At 37.8% G+C, this 17819-nt stretch overlaps 1 protein-coding gene across 1 annotated transcript in view; it reads right to left on the minus strand.

Annotated features, from left to right (window-relative positions):
• The window catches only part of RP1 (RP1 axonemal microtubule associated), a 186622-nt gene that overhangs the window by 83268 nt on the left and 85535 nt on the right, over nucleotides 1-17819 (minus strand). The window contains 5 exon segments of the mRNA XM_071804102.1: nucleotides 5929-5961; nucleotides 6096-6151; nucleotides 8261-8342; nucleotides 12577-12655; nucleotides 13311-13465. Of these exon segments, the coding sequence (XP_071660203.1) occupies nucleotides 5929-5961; nucleotides 6096-6151; nucleotides 8261-8342; nucleotides 12577-12655; nucleotides 13311-13465 (405 nt within the window).

Consider the following 17819-nt stretch of genomic DNA (forward strand, 5'->3'; position numbering starts at 1 on the left):
CCTGCACTCGCCAGGAAGAGTGTAGCAACCCAGGCTGAAACATGCAGTCATCCAGGTCTCAGACTGCAGGGAGTGCCAGATACTTTTACTGGTATCAGATGGCAGCAGTGAGAACAGCTGCATGAGATGTGACCAGGTGGAAAATCTGCTCAGCCTGGTGGCAGAGCTAAGAGAGGAAATAGAAAGGTTAAGAAGCATCAGGGAGTCTGAGAAGGAGATAGATGGATGGAACCACGCTCTGGCCTCCCTGAGACAGGAACAAGAATGACCACCAAAAAAAAACAAGATCAAGTATCCTCCTCCCACCAGACTGAAGTCAGGTGATTGGAAGCAAGTCCACACTCAGGCCATCAGGCAAAACCCCCTCACCCTCCTAGATGCCTCTGTACAACAGGTATGAGGAGTGTTCCTCTAAGAAGTTGACACAACCGACAGCCCAGCTGAAGTGCCTCTATACCAAGCAAGCAGCATGGGCAACAAACAGGAGGAGCTGGAAGCTACCATGCTTCTAGAAAGCTACAACCTAGTGGCCATCACTGAAACTTGGTGGGATGGATCCCATGACTGGAGCTCAATTATCAAAGGCTACAGGTTGTTCAGAAGGGACAGGCAAGGAAGGAAAGGGTGGAGGGGTTACTCTCTACATCAAGAGATGGATAGAGTGCGAAGAGCTGCCACTGAAAAATAGCCACAAGCAGGTTGAAAGCTTATGGGTAAGAATCAGAGGCCAAGGTAACAAAGGAAACCTAGTGGTTGGTGTCTACTACAGCCTACCCGATCAAGGGTAGACTATTGAGGAAGCCTTTTTAGCCCAGCTACAGGAGGCATTGCACTCACAGACTCCTAGAGATGAAGTGAAAGTGTGATTTGTTTTTCTTGATTAATGATTTTTCCCCTATTTTCACATTATTTTCTTCAGCTAATTCTGCTTTCCTCCTTGTTATAGAAGCTCTTTCTGCATTACATTTGACTGTTCCCTGACTTTTCTGGGCTCAGCTACAAAACAGCAGGCAAATACGCATCTCACAGTCAGTCTGCTGAGTAACACGCCAGCTGAAAGGATCCTTCCATCTGAACTCTTTTCTGAGGTCATTTACAGGAATGAGTCAGATGTAGTATGTGGAAGATCCACACTTTGACTACTGAGGAACTTGTGTTGTTTGATGTATGTGCCAGCCTTGAATTTTATCTCCTTGTGCCAGGTTGGCATCTGGTACCCTTCAGGGTGTCACACTTGGTGAAGTCAAGCATGGTTTGAGCTTCTGCTGTTCCTGAGCACTTTGAGGGCTTATGAGCAGCTTAAAATTTTTACAAAGGCTTCCAATGTAGCCTTGAACCTCTTATCCTCTCCAGCCATGCCCCATTTTGAAGGCTGTCCCAGGAACACAGCAGAAGGGAAATTAAGATAATTTTGCACTACTGTGTTTCCCAGGTGAGCTTTTTTTTTTTCTCTCTATGAATCTCTCTGCTTCAGGAGAAAGCAAGCCCCAAGGTAAGAGAAAGCATGGATGCCTAACCAGCCATTCCTTGCTCAAAGAGACAGCATGTTTAGAGAAGGTATTCTGGGAAAGGGAATTTATTTAATTAATATCCATGATTGTGTTTTTACTTATTTCAAAAGAAATGCTAAGACACCGGTTGAGAGATTTCCAGGACATAAATCAGTGGTTAACAGACTTAAGGTCTCTTAGCATCTGTTGCTGTTAGTTCTCTGACATTTACTTTCAATGCTTCTATGATTTGGTAACTGAGCTAACCCTGACTGACTGCATTTTCTGTCAGTTCAGCAAATTCATTTAACCTGCTCATGCCAGAACAAGAAGAAAATGTTTTATCTAATATTATATTCACTTAGAGAGTTACTTGGTAAGGATGGCTACATGAGACAGGAGACTGATGCCAAATACCAAATGCCAAACTGCCAAATGTCAAATACCACTGTGTTCAATGATTTCACCAAATGCCAAACTGTCAAATGCCAAATACCACTGTGTTCAATGATTTCTATATCTCTTTTCAGAATTTTCTGAAGTACTCAGTGAGTTCTGAAAATCAGATAACTAGGTCATTTTCTGTGTTTCACATGAGCGGCCACATCAAAAAAAAAAGACCTTTCCCCTGATACTACTGAACTGCATTAACTTCTTTCCAGAGTGACTAATGTGTTAATGTAGTATCGTACTTCTAGCTTATGTATAAAAATATAGTAATTTTCTTTGAGATATCAGTATAATGACTGCTAAAATGAATAGTGGGGCAAAAAGAGACTTCTGTGAAAAAAATCCTCAGAATTCTTTCTTCTCTAAAATTATATATCCAAGGATCTGATTTCACATGACAGGGGCGTATCCAGGGATATGTTAGAAGCAGAGGCCCTTTTCTTTCCAGAAAGTCTTTAGATCACTAGTTTGGAACCTGAAAGATGCTTGCAGCAAAACTGTGAAAATCAAACCTGCAATGACTTCTGCACATAGCAAACTGGGTAAAGTAAAACATAAAGTCAACATTTTGTAATATAATCCAGAAAATTGAAAAAGGAAAGCTTTTTTCTGTTTTTAAAATATGAACAATTCACATTTTTTTAGAGGATTGCCACTACTGTTTTTACAATACAGTGTGTTACAAAAAGGTCGACCCAACATGTTACAGTTACAGAAACATGTACAAATGGTTTAATGAGTTATCAAGTTTTAGTAACCCTTTTATAAATGCTCCGTGTTCCCTTCACCTGCTGTATGGACTGTAAGAGCTTCATTCATGGGCGGTTTGTGGTTGCAGAGATACAGTGATTTCAAATTGGGTCTACCTTTTTGAAACACCCTGTACATTATTCCGTTTGGTTTTTTTCTCTGCTGGTTTTTGGTCTTAAGACCTAGAATGGCATTTGCATTTTGCTAGATGTAGAAGCAGGTTTCTTACTTTCCAGACATTGTAGAAAGTTTTGTTGCCTTGTGGCAAGGCAATCAGTCTGCTTATTTTATTTTCTTAGGAAATGCAGACTCAACGTGGCAATATATACTGTCATTGTTTACTAGAAATAGGACCATTCAATTTACAGTTTGGGAATTCTGAGATTATTCTTACCCCATTAGCAAATACTGGCAAGGTAGGGAATAATTTAAAATCCAAATAAAACATGAGAGAATTTACTGTGTGTTTTCTCTTTACTTATGAATTTTCTATATCCCTTGCACAACACAAGAGTCAACTTAGAAACAACCATTAGCTGAACTTTTGTGCAGCGCCCACAAAAGTCCACAATAACACAGAGCACCCTACAGGAAACACATTATGGGAACCCAGCTCCTTTTATCTGACTGCAGCGTGTACAGCGTTGGAATATTGTATGTCTTGTCTCCTTGCTTTGAGATAAAATCTTCTACTATGTGCTATTATGATACTCCATCCGTCTTGAGGGAGAAAAGAGAACATGGAAAGTGAAAGTAGTAAAATTTGCCTGCAATGTAGAAAACACTGAGAGGAATTCAAAGTCCCGTTCTTCCTCAAAACAACTTAATCATTTGAGAGCTGAGAACAGCTATCCACCTTACCTATCAAGGCAATCCCTTTTGTCTCTTTCTCTTGCATCAAATATACTAGGTGAAATAAAGAGAATGCAAATAAATCTGTTCCTACACTTGATTTGCCAGAGCACCTCCATAATCTAGAGATGTACAAAGGTTGCTGGGAAAACTTGATCTGTAATTTCTGCATTTTGGCAGTGTTCACAGGGATCTGGAATTAATGCTTCATTAAATCTGACATAATGTCAACCTGGCTGAAGAAGGACTGAGAATTCTCAAGTAAACTTCTTAGTAATGACGACTTTCAAACTCTCTTCCTTGGCTAGGTGGTTGAACAGCTTACTATAAAAGCTTTATCCAAAGAGAATGGGATTTCTGACCTCTGGAGTGACTTACTGTTTTGTTTTGTAACCTTTGTTACAGACCTTACCTAAGCATATTGATCTTATTCAGAAAATCACCAAACACCACTGAATTAGCCCAATTGACTTTTAATGACTTTTTCTGAAGCCAAATTTCAGAGTGCAGCTCGTATAGAACATGACTGCATTAATGCATAAAACATTGTCTCCCTAACATCATCACTGCTTCTTGCCATTTATTCAGTAAATGTTTGGTGTATGGAAAGTTTTCACTTCCACTGTGAGTGGGACTGCTTATCACTACTATCTGCTCTATCATGTGAAATCTTCACTGCTACAGCTGCTGGAAGCATTTAAGGCAATTACTTTTTCTTCCAAAACTCTGCATCTCCTCAATTTTCCCTTATCAGCTCTTACCCTGGTACTGTGTCATGATGGATTGACACAGAACAGAGTACAGGACAGCTTTCCAAACCTCTTGCGAGTGTTACCCTCCTGTAAAGCTGAATCTTTTCACATGCAAGGTTTATGAGATAACCACTATGACAACACAAATTAAACTGTGAACAATCCTGAGGTCAGCCCTGCTCATCATCTTTTTTACATAAGGCACAAAACCATGATCTCTCACCTATCTGAGCTCCTCACTGGAATGAGCTGCTGAGTAAAGAAAAGAGCAATTCAAGCATAGATAATTGGCAACATAGTTCCTAAAAATTTTCTCCTCCTTTATACCTTCATTATTCAGAACCTCTGACCTCAGCCTAACAAATCAGCACACGCTCTTTGGGTCCTCCTGGACATCTTGGCAGTGTGACATTTCAAAAACTGATTAAGACTTTCTCCCCATAATCAATATAGGATGTCTAACTGCTCTTGACATGCACAGGCTCTCAGCAGCCTGTGCATCTGTGCCTGCTTATTATAGTACAATAAAGAATGAAATTGCACCGGAAAAGAATTTAGATTAGTTGTAAAATATAGTCTATCTTCTGAACATAAGGTGAAATAGATGTTGTGGATGTATCTCTGAACTGTGCACTTAACAGAATGTAGAATCCAATTCCAAGTCACTCTTGTGAAAATCAAATCAAGAAAACCTTTACTTACCTGAGTTAATCATTCTCCTCTTGTCAAACATATGGTGGCATGGAACAATAAAACTTTTAGCTAAGCTGTTTGATTGAATGTGAACGATTTAATTTTCACTGGAACTGGAAATAGATCGATAGATCAGGACTCATCCTACACAAGGTAGGTCACTGTTTCCAGAGCCAAATGTGAATGTTACTTTTTTAACTTCAGTTTCTCCCATACATTTCTCAGACACAGTTGCACAGAATACCCATTTACAGTTAAATGGTCTTAAACGTACTTGTGTCAGTTTGTTTCTCTTTTCTGGTTGAGGAGAAGCACAGAGGTGGTATCTGAAATTTTAAACACTTGGAAGGTACTACCATTTATCCAGTGGTGTCTTTGTAGGTATAAAAATAGGCAACTGGGTATATATTTTTTTTATTAAAATCTTTTTACTAATTCGAGCAGATTCAGTCAACTGAATAGCATATACTTGTAGTTTCACTAACTGATTTGGAGTTTAAACCTGTATTATTTCTGGCTACTTTGGGAATACCCTGATGGATTTTGACCTGAAAATGCTTCCACTGACACTTCATAATACATTTTTCAACTTGATGGTGTTTGCTGGGGAAACTGTGCCCATGTATTAAATGACAGTGACATTGGGATAAACAAAACAACACTTGAATCTCTTACCAGAGGAATTTTTGGCTGATTTCAGGACAGAATAGCAGGAATATGAAGAAGATCAAAAATGTTTTATGAGCAGCATGTTTTTCTCAGTTACCTATAAAGGCCTAGTCCTTTCTGTAGACCACTGCCAGTTAATTTGTCTTTATTTTCTCTCATAGTTGACAGTTTGCATATATGATGAGGTCACTTGCTCACATGTATGTCTCTTAACTCTGATTTGCAGATTAAATTCAAACAGCAAAACCAATGTTGTAGGAAACAACTCCTACCTTTAAGGAATGCCTTCTTTGAATTGTCATCCTCTATGAACAGAAAAAAAATGTGAACAAGATTTATTATCACTTGTCTTCTTAAGTTACAGGTTCTAAAGTAATAACTAAGCATTAAGTATCTATTCTGTTGTTATAAAACAAATATTCTTTACCGTAATACTTACTGTTGGCAGTTAACTCCCTTTCAGTTTTCCCATCATCTTGATTTTCATCTAACCATCTTTCATTGCAAAAAACAAAAATAATACAATTAATAAGAATTATCACTATGTTACAAGTAATCTGACAATTACCTTCTCTCTCCAACAGTATTTTAAAATATTTTAAAATCAAATTATGCCTTGAAACTACTTCCTAGATCAAACTTTCTGTCATATGTTCATCATAGTTAGCTGTATTCATATTAGGAGAATTTGGTTCACTCTCCTTCAGGCAAACAGGAATTTTCATAGTAGCTATATGAAGTACTATAATACTATATGAAGTACATTATATGAAACAGTAAGTATTTACAGAATCAGAGACTCAGTTGTATATTTGGTGGAATTATATAACATGCAGTAATCAGTTACATTCATTGTGTTTAAGATGATACATAACCCCGGCAGGTCTGGAAGTTTCTAAAGCTTCTGTAGATATGCAGCAATGAACCAAACTTCTCTTTCTACTTTCTTTTTTTTTTTTTTATATACTGATGAATTTTAGGGATCTTTCCTACAATATCCTTTTACAACAAACACACATCCATATTCCTTCAGTTGATCCCCCTTCACAGCCTTTAACAATCTCACTTATTTAAAAATAAATAAAGAGTTGCTCACTATCAGGCTCCATGTTGATGTTGTGTTTGTTTAAACCTAAGGGTACGTAATATATTTTGCTTTTTCCATGTAACAAAACTCTATGAATATATCTCATATGCATGAAGTATAAACTCCATTGTATTTCAACTATTATTGCTGTAAATAGCAACAAATAGTAGTACACCTACACCCCTGGCAAAACATGACAGGACACCTCTAATTCTATATATAATGTCTCTAATCTTCTTCTAAGAACCTCATGATTTTTTTTGACAAGGCAGTTTTATAAAGACCCCAAATGTCTTAATTCAGCATCATTCCCTTTAGAGAAATCTCATAAAATCTCCTTGTAATTAAAGAAAGAATTGTCTCATTTATCTGCTCTTCCAATAACCATCTTTAATGAACATCAAACCAATTAAAAAGCCTAATAGCCAAAGAAAGAAAGCTAAACCAAAAACCTGCTCATCAGAATAATAACTCTGAGAGGAATTAATAGTTTTTAGCTAGTCATTTCCAGGAACCTTGCAAGCCAAAACCCTGTTTTTTTGTAAACAGGTAGGATTCCTAGAGGAGGAGAGCTGTCTTTACTGAACTCTTAAAGATATTCAATACTTTAAGGCATAGTTCCCAAAATAACATGGAAAATATTTCAGCCACGTAACCCAAACTCATAAATTCTGGAAACCACATACTACAGAATATAATTAGCTGAGTCTAAATTACAATTATTGAGATTATTTCTATTGCATTAAATATATTAATAAAGAAAATGCTTACTTTCATCTATTGGCTTATTTTATGTTTTTTTGTTTGGTTTGGATTTGTGTTTGTTTGTTTGTTTTGTGGTTTTTGGTTTTGTTTGGTTGGTTTGGTTTGGTGTGCTTTTTTCTTTTATAGCCATATGATTCATTTCAATGACTGCTAAAAGTTCAGGTTGCAGTTGCTCAGGTAATAAAAGAAATTGGAAAAACAGTCTGTTTAGTATAATAATTGTTAGAACTGAGAACATCAAGCATTTTCCAATTTTGACCATGGCAGCAAAATTCTAGACCTAGTAAGACAGACAAGTATAGATTTACTAAATGAAAGGAAACATTATGGCTCTCCTCTAGCAGAAAAGTTAAAGGTCTTTCCAGAGATTTCCATACGGTATAGAAGACTTCAGTGACTGAGAAAGTGACCAAAATCAGTACATATAGGTCTTTACACATAATACTTCTTAAAAGATTGAGAACTGAAAGCTTATTTATTTTCATGTGGTCTCTGTATAATCTAGATAAAATAAAGATCAATGCACCTTTTCTCCTGTTAACACTTGGTTTGGGGCACTAGATTATGGCTCCCTTCTATATCAGTACAGCAACTTTGTTCTTTGTCCTCAACAGCAAAATTTTGCATTCCTTGTATGTTGAAAAACTTGGATATTTCTCATATATCTAGTTTGTGTGTATGTACTTGTTCGGCATTTTTTTCCTTAGGTTGCCAGCAGTGTAACAAATTCTTTTTCTCCATTAATGGCATACCTATTACAAGGAAATACAACCTCCTGAGCTTCCTTTCCTTCTTTATGTTTGATGACAATCTTATCCAGGAACCATCCATTGCCTGTGTTGAAATGACAAAAGTTTCTCATGTGAAATAATGCATTCTTTGGGAATATATTTAAAGAAAAAAGCCCAGATTATCTTTTTTTTTTTTTCCCCAGCAGAAACACAGATCATATTAAGATAGAGCTCAGCTAAATATATAACGTGTTAACAGAGTGAAAGCTTTATTATTCTGCATCTCTTGCAAGAGGTACAATGTTAATTCTTCTCTGCCTTGCTCTGTTTTAATTTTAAGAGGGATGGGATTTTTTTTCCTTGGAGATAAGTCCATGCATACATCTGGGAACTGCCAACACCATTCGCATCCCAGCCTGCATCTTTTGATCCTTTGTGATCAGGCACAAGGATGTTGGGACAAATTGGCTTACACATTCAACTGAGATCTGTGTGAAAGCTGGAAATTTTGGTCTTCTGTAAGTGAAGTTGTTATTGCATATGTAAGAGTATTAATTAACAAATCATTAAAATTACTGCTCTTCATTTGCAAATAGAGTGGAGTTGCTGCCTTGGAAGAGCTCTGTATGTCTAGGTGTCAGTAAATAGAAAAACTGAGGATTCAAGGATCCAGGGCTGGTGACTGGATAGACTGAGTGCCTAAGGCCAGCTACTAGAGGACTTATACATCAGTATATATATGTATATATTTGCCATTGATGACCTGCCATTCTGATCAGCTGGAGAGGCTAACAGGTTAAGGTCATTGGTGCTGTTTGTGTGAGTGCTGATTTCCTGTCTGTGCTGGTTGGTGTGGCCAGCCATGTGCATTTACATATGTGTTTTATAAATGTGTTTGTGTGTGTGCCTACTGGGAACACATAGTCAGTCTTGCTCCTAGTGGGACTGGCAAGTATGGAGCTCTGCAGCCTCACATCTGTTGGGCTACTTAATTTGTCCTCTCTATAACAGCAGTAATCACTGCCACATCCATGTTGATCTATTATATCACTTTCAATAATCATCCCAGTGTCTCGTACAGTTCTTCTGAGAAGCCCTTTTGAAATCTCCTGTTCTCGCTGTGTCTGTACCACTCACAACTTGTCATACTACTGAAAAGATTTTGCCTGACTCATACCATTATTTATCAGCACATTGTAGCAAAACAATGAGGGGTGTTTTGGTCAGAAGCAGACAACTGCCCTATTTATTCTCATGGTCTACTGCCCTGGCTGCATCTGAACCTGGAGGCCCCCAGAAGGCAGCAGTTTCTGTCCCATAGGGAGGGCTTGCCCAGACGGTGCATGGAGCAGAATAGCGCTTCTCCTTCAAGACTCATGACTCAGGGCACATTAGAACACTCTGAAAGCTGCTTCTGTCATCCTTCTATACCTCAGATGCTCTTGCATTGGAAGGAGACTCCAGGCCTGGCCAAGATTCACCAGCAATCAGGCAGGTCTCTTTGAAACAGGCCCAAAAAGATGAAAGGTGCTGCTTGTGTAAATGTACAGGTATATCACAGAATGTTAGGGATTGGAAGGGACATTGAAAGATCATCTAGTCCAATCCCACTGCCAGAGCAGGAACACCTAGATGAGGTTGCACAGGAAGGTGTCCAGATGGGTTTTGAATGTCTCCAGAGAAGGAGGTTCCACAACCTCCCTGGGCAGCCCATTCCAGTGCTCCATCAGCCTCACCGTGAACAAGTTTCTTCTCAAATTTAAATGGAACCTCCTGTGTTCCAGCTTATACACATTGCCCCTTGTCTTATCATTGGTTGTCACCGAGAAGAGCCTGGCTCCAGCCTCATGACACTCACCCTTTACATATTTATAAACATTAATGAGGTCACCCCTCAGTCTCCTCGTCTCCAAACTAAAGAGACCCAGTTTCCTCAGCCTTTCCTCATAAGGGAAATGCTCCACTCCCTTAATCATCTTTGTTACCCAGTGCTGGACTCTCTGCAGCAGTTCCCTGTCCCTGCCTGAACTGAGGGACCCAGAACTGGACACAATATTCCAGGTGTGGTCTCACCAGGACAGAGTAGAGTGGGAGGAGAACCTCTCTCAACCTACTAACCACCCCCCTGCTAATACGTCCCAGGATCTCACTGGCCTTCTTGGCCACAAGGGCACAGTACTGGTTCATGGTCATCCTGCTGTTCACTAGGACTGCCAGGTCCCTTTCCCCTACATTGCTCTCCAACAGGTCATTCCCCAACTTATACTGGAACCTGGGGTTGTTCCTACCCAGATGCAACACTCTACACTTTCCCTTGTTATATTTCATTAAATTTTTCCCTGCCCAACTCTTCAGCCTGTCTAGGTCTCTTTGAACGGCACCACAGCCTTCTGGCATGTCAACCATTCCTCCCAGCTTAGTGTCATCAGCAAACTTGCTGACAGTACATTCTATTCCCTCATCCAAGTCGTTGATGAATATATTGAATAATACTGGTCCCGACCCTTGAGGCACTCCACTAGATACAGGCCTCCAGCTAGACTCTGCCCCATTTACCACGGCTCTCTGGCTTCTTTCCTTCAGCCAGTTCACAATCCACCTCGCTACTCGATCACCCAGTCCACACTTCTTCAGTTTAGCAGCGAGGATGCTGTGGAAGACTATATATGTAAGGTTTCTATGGAAAAGAAGATTCTTTCAGCAGATAAGACACACTATCTAGTAATTCAAACCTAACCAATGCCAAAACCCTGCCGTCTAGGACAAAATTCCTTTTCTTTCCTCATTCAGAGTGGCTGTGGGAGAAGATCTATGCCCTGCAGTCTAGGAGCCCCAAAGAAAGCATATGTTCCATGGTCATTTAATGACAGTCTTAAATAAAGAATAAAGACCTTCTGCCCTCCCACTCAGGCAAGTTATATGATTAGAGAAAAGGGCAGCCCCTCCTCTAAAGGAACCCTCTTTCCTCCTTGTCAGCCCCCAAAAGTTTTGGTCTCTAGTTGTCCTCTCTTCTGACTCACCATCCTTTTCTAGCTCTTAGCCCCTCTGGTCACCCCAGGCCAGGCTTATCTGTGGCTAGTTTTGGATACAATTCATAAAAGTTCTGTGAGATCCGTCTGCGCTGAGTACAATAAACAACCATCTCAATTACCAAGGCTTTTTTTTTTTTTTTTTATACACAGAATTCAATCCACTGTCTTGTTTAGACAATCTACAGATTTTGAACTCCATTGCCAAAGAACAGCTTAGGACAGCTCAGTCTGGTTACAGATTTGTGATGCTGATTCGGTGATATTGGCTGTGTTGCCCATTTAAGGAGAGATGAGGGAAGAGAACATAGTCTGGTGTCCTGGGGACAGAGCGAAGGTAGGCTCCACCACACTGCCCTCTGTGTTGTGTCTTGGGCTACTAGGAGGTGAAGCTCTCAGATATACAATCATCCATATTCCTGAAGGCAGCAAACTCTACAGAACTGCGAAGACACATCCCCTACCATGGCTCCACTAATAAGCCTGCTTCTATAATGGCCAGAAGTCTGCTCAGAGCCTTGGACAGTATGGATAGTCATCAAGATGGGTGTTGCTTGAGCCCATTTCAGAACAGAGTGGGTAAAAGAGCTTTTCTCATGTAGTATCAGTGTGGTTCTGAACTCCTTTAAAAACCCTTCTCTTCACTTGGCTTCTTCATAGACACAAATCTGCAAACATCTTTGCAGTTTTTATACCTTCAGTGCTTTTAGATGCTAGCATTCTCTTCACTGACATCATTCCAGAGATGCACAGCTCAAGGGCCTGTATCTCATCACAAAATTATCTCTCTTTTTTCTGAAAAACCTACAAGCTGAATGCAATGTTGCTCTCTGGAGCAGCTTCACATTGACTTCCATGGGTTGAAAAAATAACCAAATCTTCTACTATTGTCCAAAGCAGCAAGGACATTATGCTATAGCTACTCAAAATTTGTCTAGTTATAAAGCAGGTATTGCATATCTTTTAATTCTATTCTGGTCAGTCTCCACTCTTTGTCTTATTAAGGATTGTTTTACCTGTGCAAGCAATGTGTTTGTGAGTTTTCTATATGCAAATAAATAGTGCTTTCTTATAAATGAAATTGAAAACAAAGAGTGGAATGACAGGATTGAGAATAAATTCATATTCTTTTTGCTGTCCATTACCACTGGTTTTGTCCATCCCATCACAGTGACCAGTCTGCAGGGAGACTTTTTATCACTGTAAGACCTTCTGTCACATTTTATGTGAAGGATGCAATATAAATAAAGGGCATTTTGTTTGAAAAGGACTTGAAAACAGATTGGTCTGTAGGAAGTTAAATCCTACCTGGACCGGCTCCATCGTGGTTAATCAGAACTTTCTCCAAGTCTCCCAGTGAGACAGCCTTTATGCAGAAAATATCCATCTGTGAAACCATATAAGGAAAATGATAAAGTTATTGAATACAGTTATTGCTTTGACTTTAACCATGCAGAATAATATATTTTTTTCTCCTCCTTTGTATTTTTTTTTTCAGAATGAATGTATGTGTCTTATATTGGTTCTGGCCAGTCAGTGAGGATCTTTTAAAGCTTTCTTAAGTGAGTAACACCTTAAAATTACTCCACAGAGTAGCTGGATTCCTTTGGCATGACACATGGATCCATTGGAAAGAATTATTCGGTCATCTCTGGACTGCATTTTCTAGCCCTACCTTCCTCATAAAGAATGGAAAACATACTCTGGAATAAGGATTTAGGACCTGAGTTTAAAATTCACAGTGATCTGTTCAGGAGAATAAAAGCATTAATGTTACCATTTTATCTGTATCTGTAATATAAATAACCAAGAGTATTCAAATTCTACTATGTAATGCTCTCAGTAAATGACTGATCCAACAGATAATAATTATACCTATGATGTAATTTTGTAAGTAATTTTGAATGAAGAAAATACATGAGAAAATGGTAAACTGCTGGAATAAAACTTGTAAATAAAAAGTTATTTACACTTTTTAAAGAAACAGTTTGCTAGCCATAATTTACTCTTACTGATTAGAAGTAGAATTGTTTTTACTTCACCTGCCCATGTCGAAATTTTACATCATTGTTCTTAGACTGATGGAGCTTCCTTTTGCCAGCATCTCCTCTTGTCCCAATGAGGTTGATGTAAACATTGGCATCTGTTTCAGCACCAAGTTTAGTACCCGTATATACATGAATCTCGTACAACAACACTAGAAGAAGAAAAACCTTGAGCTTATTCTTGCAGTTTGCACATGATTCAGAAGTCCTCCCATCAAAATTTTCCCAGAAGACTGGACTGACTTTCCAGTTTGGAAATAGCAACAGTTACCCATGCATTTGTCCCTTCCAGGTTCAGATCTTTAAATTCTCTGCACAAAAATGTGGAAATACCCAGCTTAAAAATACACATGAGTATTGCTGTGCATTACTCAGCAAAGCAGCCCACCAAGCAAGTGTTACCTAGTGCTCCATTTTCTTCTCTCAGTCCGTGTTGAGTATTCACGATTTCAGGACCTAATTTGCAAAGTCTTTCTTGGCAAGTTATCTGGAGACCACCTAACTGAGCCTAGTCACGGTCTCAAACAATAGGTAGATTTCACTGGTACCAAGGATTTTGCAGCCTCCAGATTTGTGCAAAACATAATTTTCTGGGTGACTAACCTTCATTTCATCTTGAAAGGAGAAAGAATGAAAATCATGAGTCCTAAGCTTTTTCGATTTTCACCTCACATACAATGGTGGGCAAGTGGATGAGTGGGCTTGCTTATCTATAAAACATGTACACTCAACTTATTTTGAAGGTTTCAACATTCATCACTAGTGAATGTTCACACTTTCTAAAAAGCTCTCAGTTAAAATACATTTACAACTTTTTAATGCCTCTCCTTCTAGTCTCAACTGAAATCTTACACACAAAAAATAGATACACTTATCTTAAAGAATACTGGAATATAATTCAGAGTTACTGTGTTAACATATTTTGTATAAATCTAGTATTATTTTAATAATTATCTGGATGTCATAGAATCATAGAATACCAGAGTGGAAGGAACCACAAGGATCATCTGGTCCATCGGTTCTTGGCAAAAGCAAATGCAAACTTATTTTAATAAATGATTTTGCAGTAATCACATACTATTATATTTAATTTCAGTTTTTCTTATGATGACTTAAAAAAAAAGCTTTTCCTGTTTACATCTTAAAGGAAATTTTTCCATGCGGAGTTTCTATTCTAATCACAGCTGGCCATTTCTGCTGCTATGTAGTACATCACAGAGGAGATTACTGTTTCACTAATGGGTAATTTTAATAGTTCTTGGGAAGGAAGAAATGTAGCACGAGCCCTAACAAACACAATTGAAGACTACTTTTAAGAAGAAACTATGATGAAAACAGAAAATTATAAAAAATGCTTGAAACTGGACAATATTCTACAAAAACTAATTAAAGTACTGTTACTCTTATACCACCAAATAGATCGCAGAACTTGACATTGCCTTAAATTTTTGATTCACTGGACCCCAAGGCATCTTAAAAAACTCAAATATCATGTCAACCACAATCACTGAAGAATAGTTCTTTCTGATTCCCAGGGGAGAAGATAAACAAGTATTAAAATAATACTGAAAATTCTTAAGGGGAAAAAATAACCCCATGTATTTTGAAAGATAAGAAGGAAGTATTGATGGATAGAATGCATGCTTAGCAAATTAGAGTATTTATTTTAATCTGTATACAATTATCCTAAGTTGGTAAAGACAGTGTCATAAATTCTTTATCACTATTACAACTGTGACTCAAAATAGGACTGGTCTCCCTTGATCAGTTTTATTATTTTCTGTAACTCCAAGCATTCACTGCAACTCTCACATCCATGCATTAGTGCACTAACATTTAGCCTGTGATATAAACTTGATCTCAGTAATACATCAAATCTTCAAAAATTTGGCAGAGCCTTATAAAAACGAGTCTCAAGTTTTTTAATATAAAAAAATCATACCTACCATAAGTAGTAGATATGGGTGGAAAGTAATAAAGATAAATGGGTCTGATAATTAGCATAAGTACATTGTATATTCAAATGACATTTTACATCATAACTTTTAGTATATACACAATTGCGTGCATATTAGTAACACAAGAATATAAGACAAACAAGAAACTGTTGAAAGGACAGAGGATAAGGGGTGAAAAATAACATTTAAAAGGAAACATGCAACAAAGAAAGGAGCCACACTGATCATGAAGGGGCAAATTCTTTCTGAGTGTGGAAAGAGAGAGGTCACTTTTCCAAAAGAAGACCTAACAACTATGTTTATCTGTGACCAGCCATTTGAATAATGGAGCTGGACTACCCATGGAGCAAGACACTGGGGACTAGTAAAAGCAGAGAAATATTAACAAGAAGTCTTCTCCACACTTTTACATTCTTACTTATATCCCCAGTTTTGAAAAAGCAAAACATCTGTGGGAGATAAGGATATAGACTGTTTATGTTATCACTTTGTACAGAAAGATTGGTATCTGTATTACTTACACCAACAAGTAATTTTCATGATCAAAACTGGAAAATTTAAGTAACTATAAACACAATTTTAAAGCATATTCAAGATTGCTTTTTTGGTGGGTTTGGTTGGTTGGTTGGTTTTGGTTTGTTTTTGTTTGTTTGTTTGGTTGGTTGGTTGGTTTTGGTTTTTTTAAAAAGCCCTTTAACAACAGATGATTAGAAGAAGAAAATACCAACAAGTTCTTTCATTTCTGGAGGGAGACCAGACAAATGGATTAAGTATAGGTCACACCAGAACAGAATCAGAGATAAATATAATACAACACAAAGATATTGAGAGATAAATGAATGACAATTCCTTTTGTAGCACTGTGCATCTCTGTGGTTACCACAGAGATGATAATGATCTAATCAAATAGCGCTTTCTGTTGCTATAAGGCTCAATAAATCAGTCTGAAGTAGAAACTATGCGTATGTTGAAATGTGAAGAACTGGAAAATATTTTCCATAGCTTCTTGTGTCTATACATCTCTTACCATCTAGAAAATGTTAGGATTAGTGTTTATTTAGGCTACACAATCTGCACTATATGGAAAGAAACCTTCTTAACAAAAAGACCAGTTTGTGCTTTAAATTTTTGGACAAATTAACAATACAGGCTGCAATATTAGGATAATATTAACAAATAAAATGTTCATTTCCTTTGAGTGTATGCTGCAATGCATTTTTTAAGAAAAACACACAAAAAAAAGCAAATGAAAATATTCTCCAAAACACACTGTACATGTTTATTTAGAACATGACATTATGGAGAAATTCTTAAACATTCATGTAAGCATTCACTAAACAGATTGTGGATTTTAAGCCTTTTCTGTACCAGTGGAAACCCAGGCACACACCACCTTGAGTGGATGTAATTTTTTCAAATTTTGTTGGGCAGTTCCTCTATATTGCCGAACAGGTACAAAATGTGCTAGTGTAAATGGCTCCTGAGCTACAAATATCTTAAATATAAGAACAAGAAGGATGATGCCACTCTGCAACAGACAAGACAAGGTGTACCAGTAGTCTGATGAGCACAGGGGACAGATACAACCAAATCTGGAGAATGAACCTGACAGTAGAATGTACTGCTGAGGCAGCAAGACTCACCATATGTGAAATTTGCCTGTTTGTAGCTTTCTATATATTGTTCACAAAACACAGGTTTTTTGTTTATAGAGTAAAATAAGAAAACCCTGGAAAAATGTGTTACATTCAGTCTCTGTGACTCGGGTTTAATTTCGTTTGAGAAACTGACCTACTCTAAGGCCCCCACTGCTGCCACATCTGAAGCAGACACCTGCTTCACTGCAATAAGAAAAAGACATCCCAAAACATAGAACTCTGTGGCCCAGTCCTCTATTCCATACTAGCAATTTCATTTTACTATTTGCTACTGATGTAGTGAAACTACACCAGCTGAAAGCTGGCCTGACAAAGCAGAGAAGTAGGCCCATAGGCAAAAAGGGAAAGAAAAAGTTGAAAATTATGTTGTAAAACTAACCACTAAAGAGAAGGTTGGGATTATTGTTTCAGCATTATGAGGGACCTGTTAGCCTCACAGATAGGCATCTGTCTAATGTGGGGCACATCAAAGTAACAGAAGAAATGTCTTTAAAATACAATAACTTTGATAAAGAACATAAAAGGATTAATTAATACAGAATGGCAGGAAAAAGTCTCAGCTAGTACTCACTCAAAAAGAAAATGACCTTTCAGAAAATGATTGAGATCTTCAAATTGCTAACAGAGTAACTCTAGATAAGCTCTACAATCGAACAGAAAACTCTGGGACTTGAATGCGTGGATGAAACAGTTGAAAAAAGGGAGGTTAAATGTTTTCAGGTAGAGATGAGAAACTTCTAAAAGTCTCCATTAAAAGACAGATATTAAAGTAGTATAATATGCTTAAAAATGGTATATCAAAATATATTAAATCTATCAAAAATAGTATAGGAGTCACTGAGCAGTCAAGTGTACAAGTATCAAATTTATACTTGCTCAGTCCATAAAGA

This window comes from Patagioenas fasciata, chromosome 2 (assembly GCF_037038585.1).
Source record: "Patagioenas fasciata isolate bPatFas1 chromosome 2, bPatFas1.hap1, whole genome shotgun sequence".
NCBI classification, from domain to species: domain Eukaryota; kingdom Metazoa; phylum Chordata; class Aves; order Columbiformes; family Columbidae; genus Patagioenas; species Patagioenas fasciata.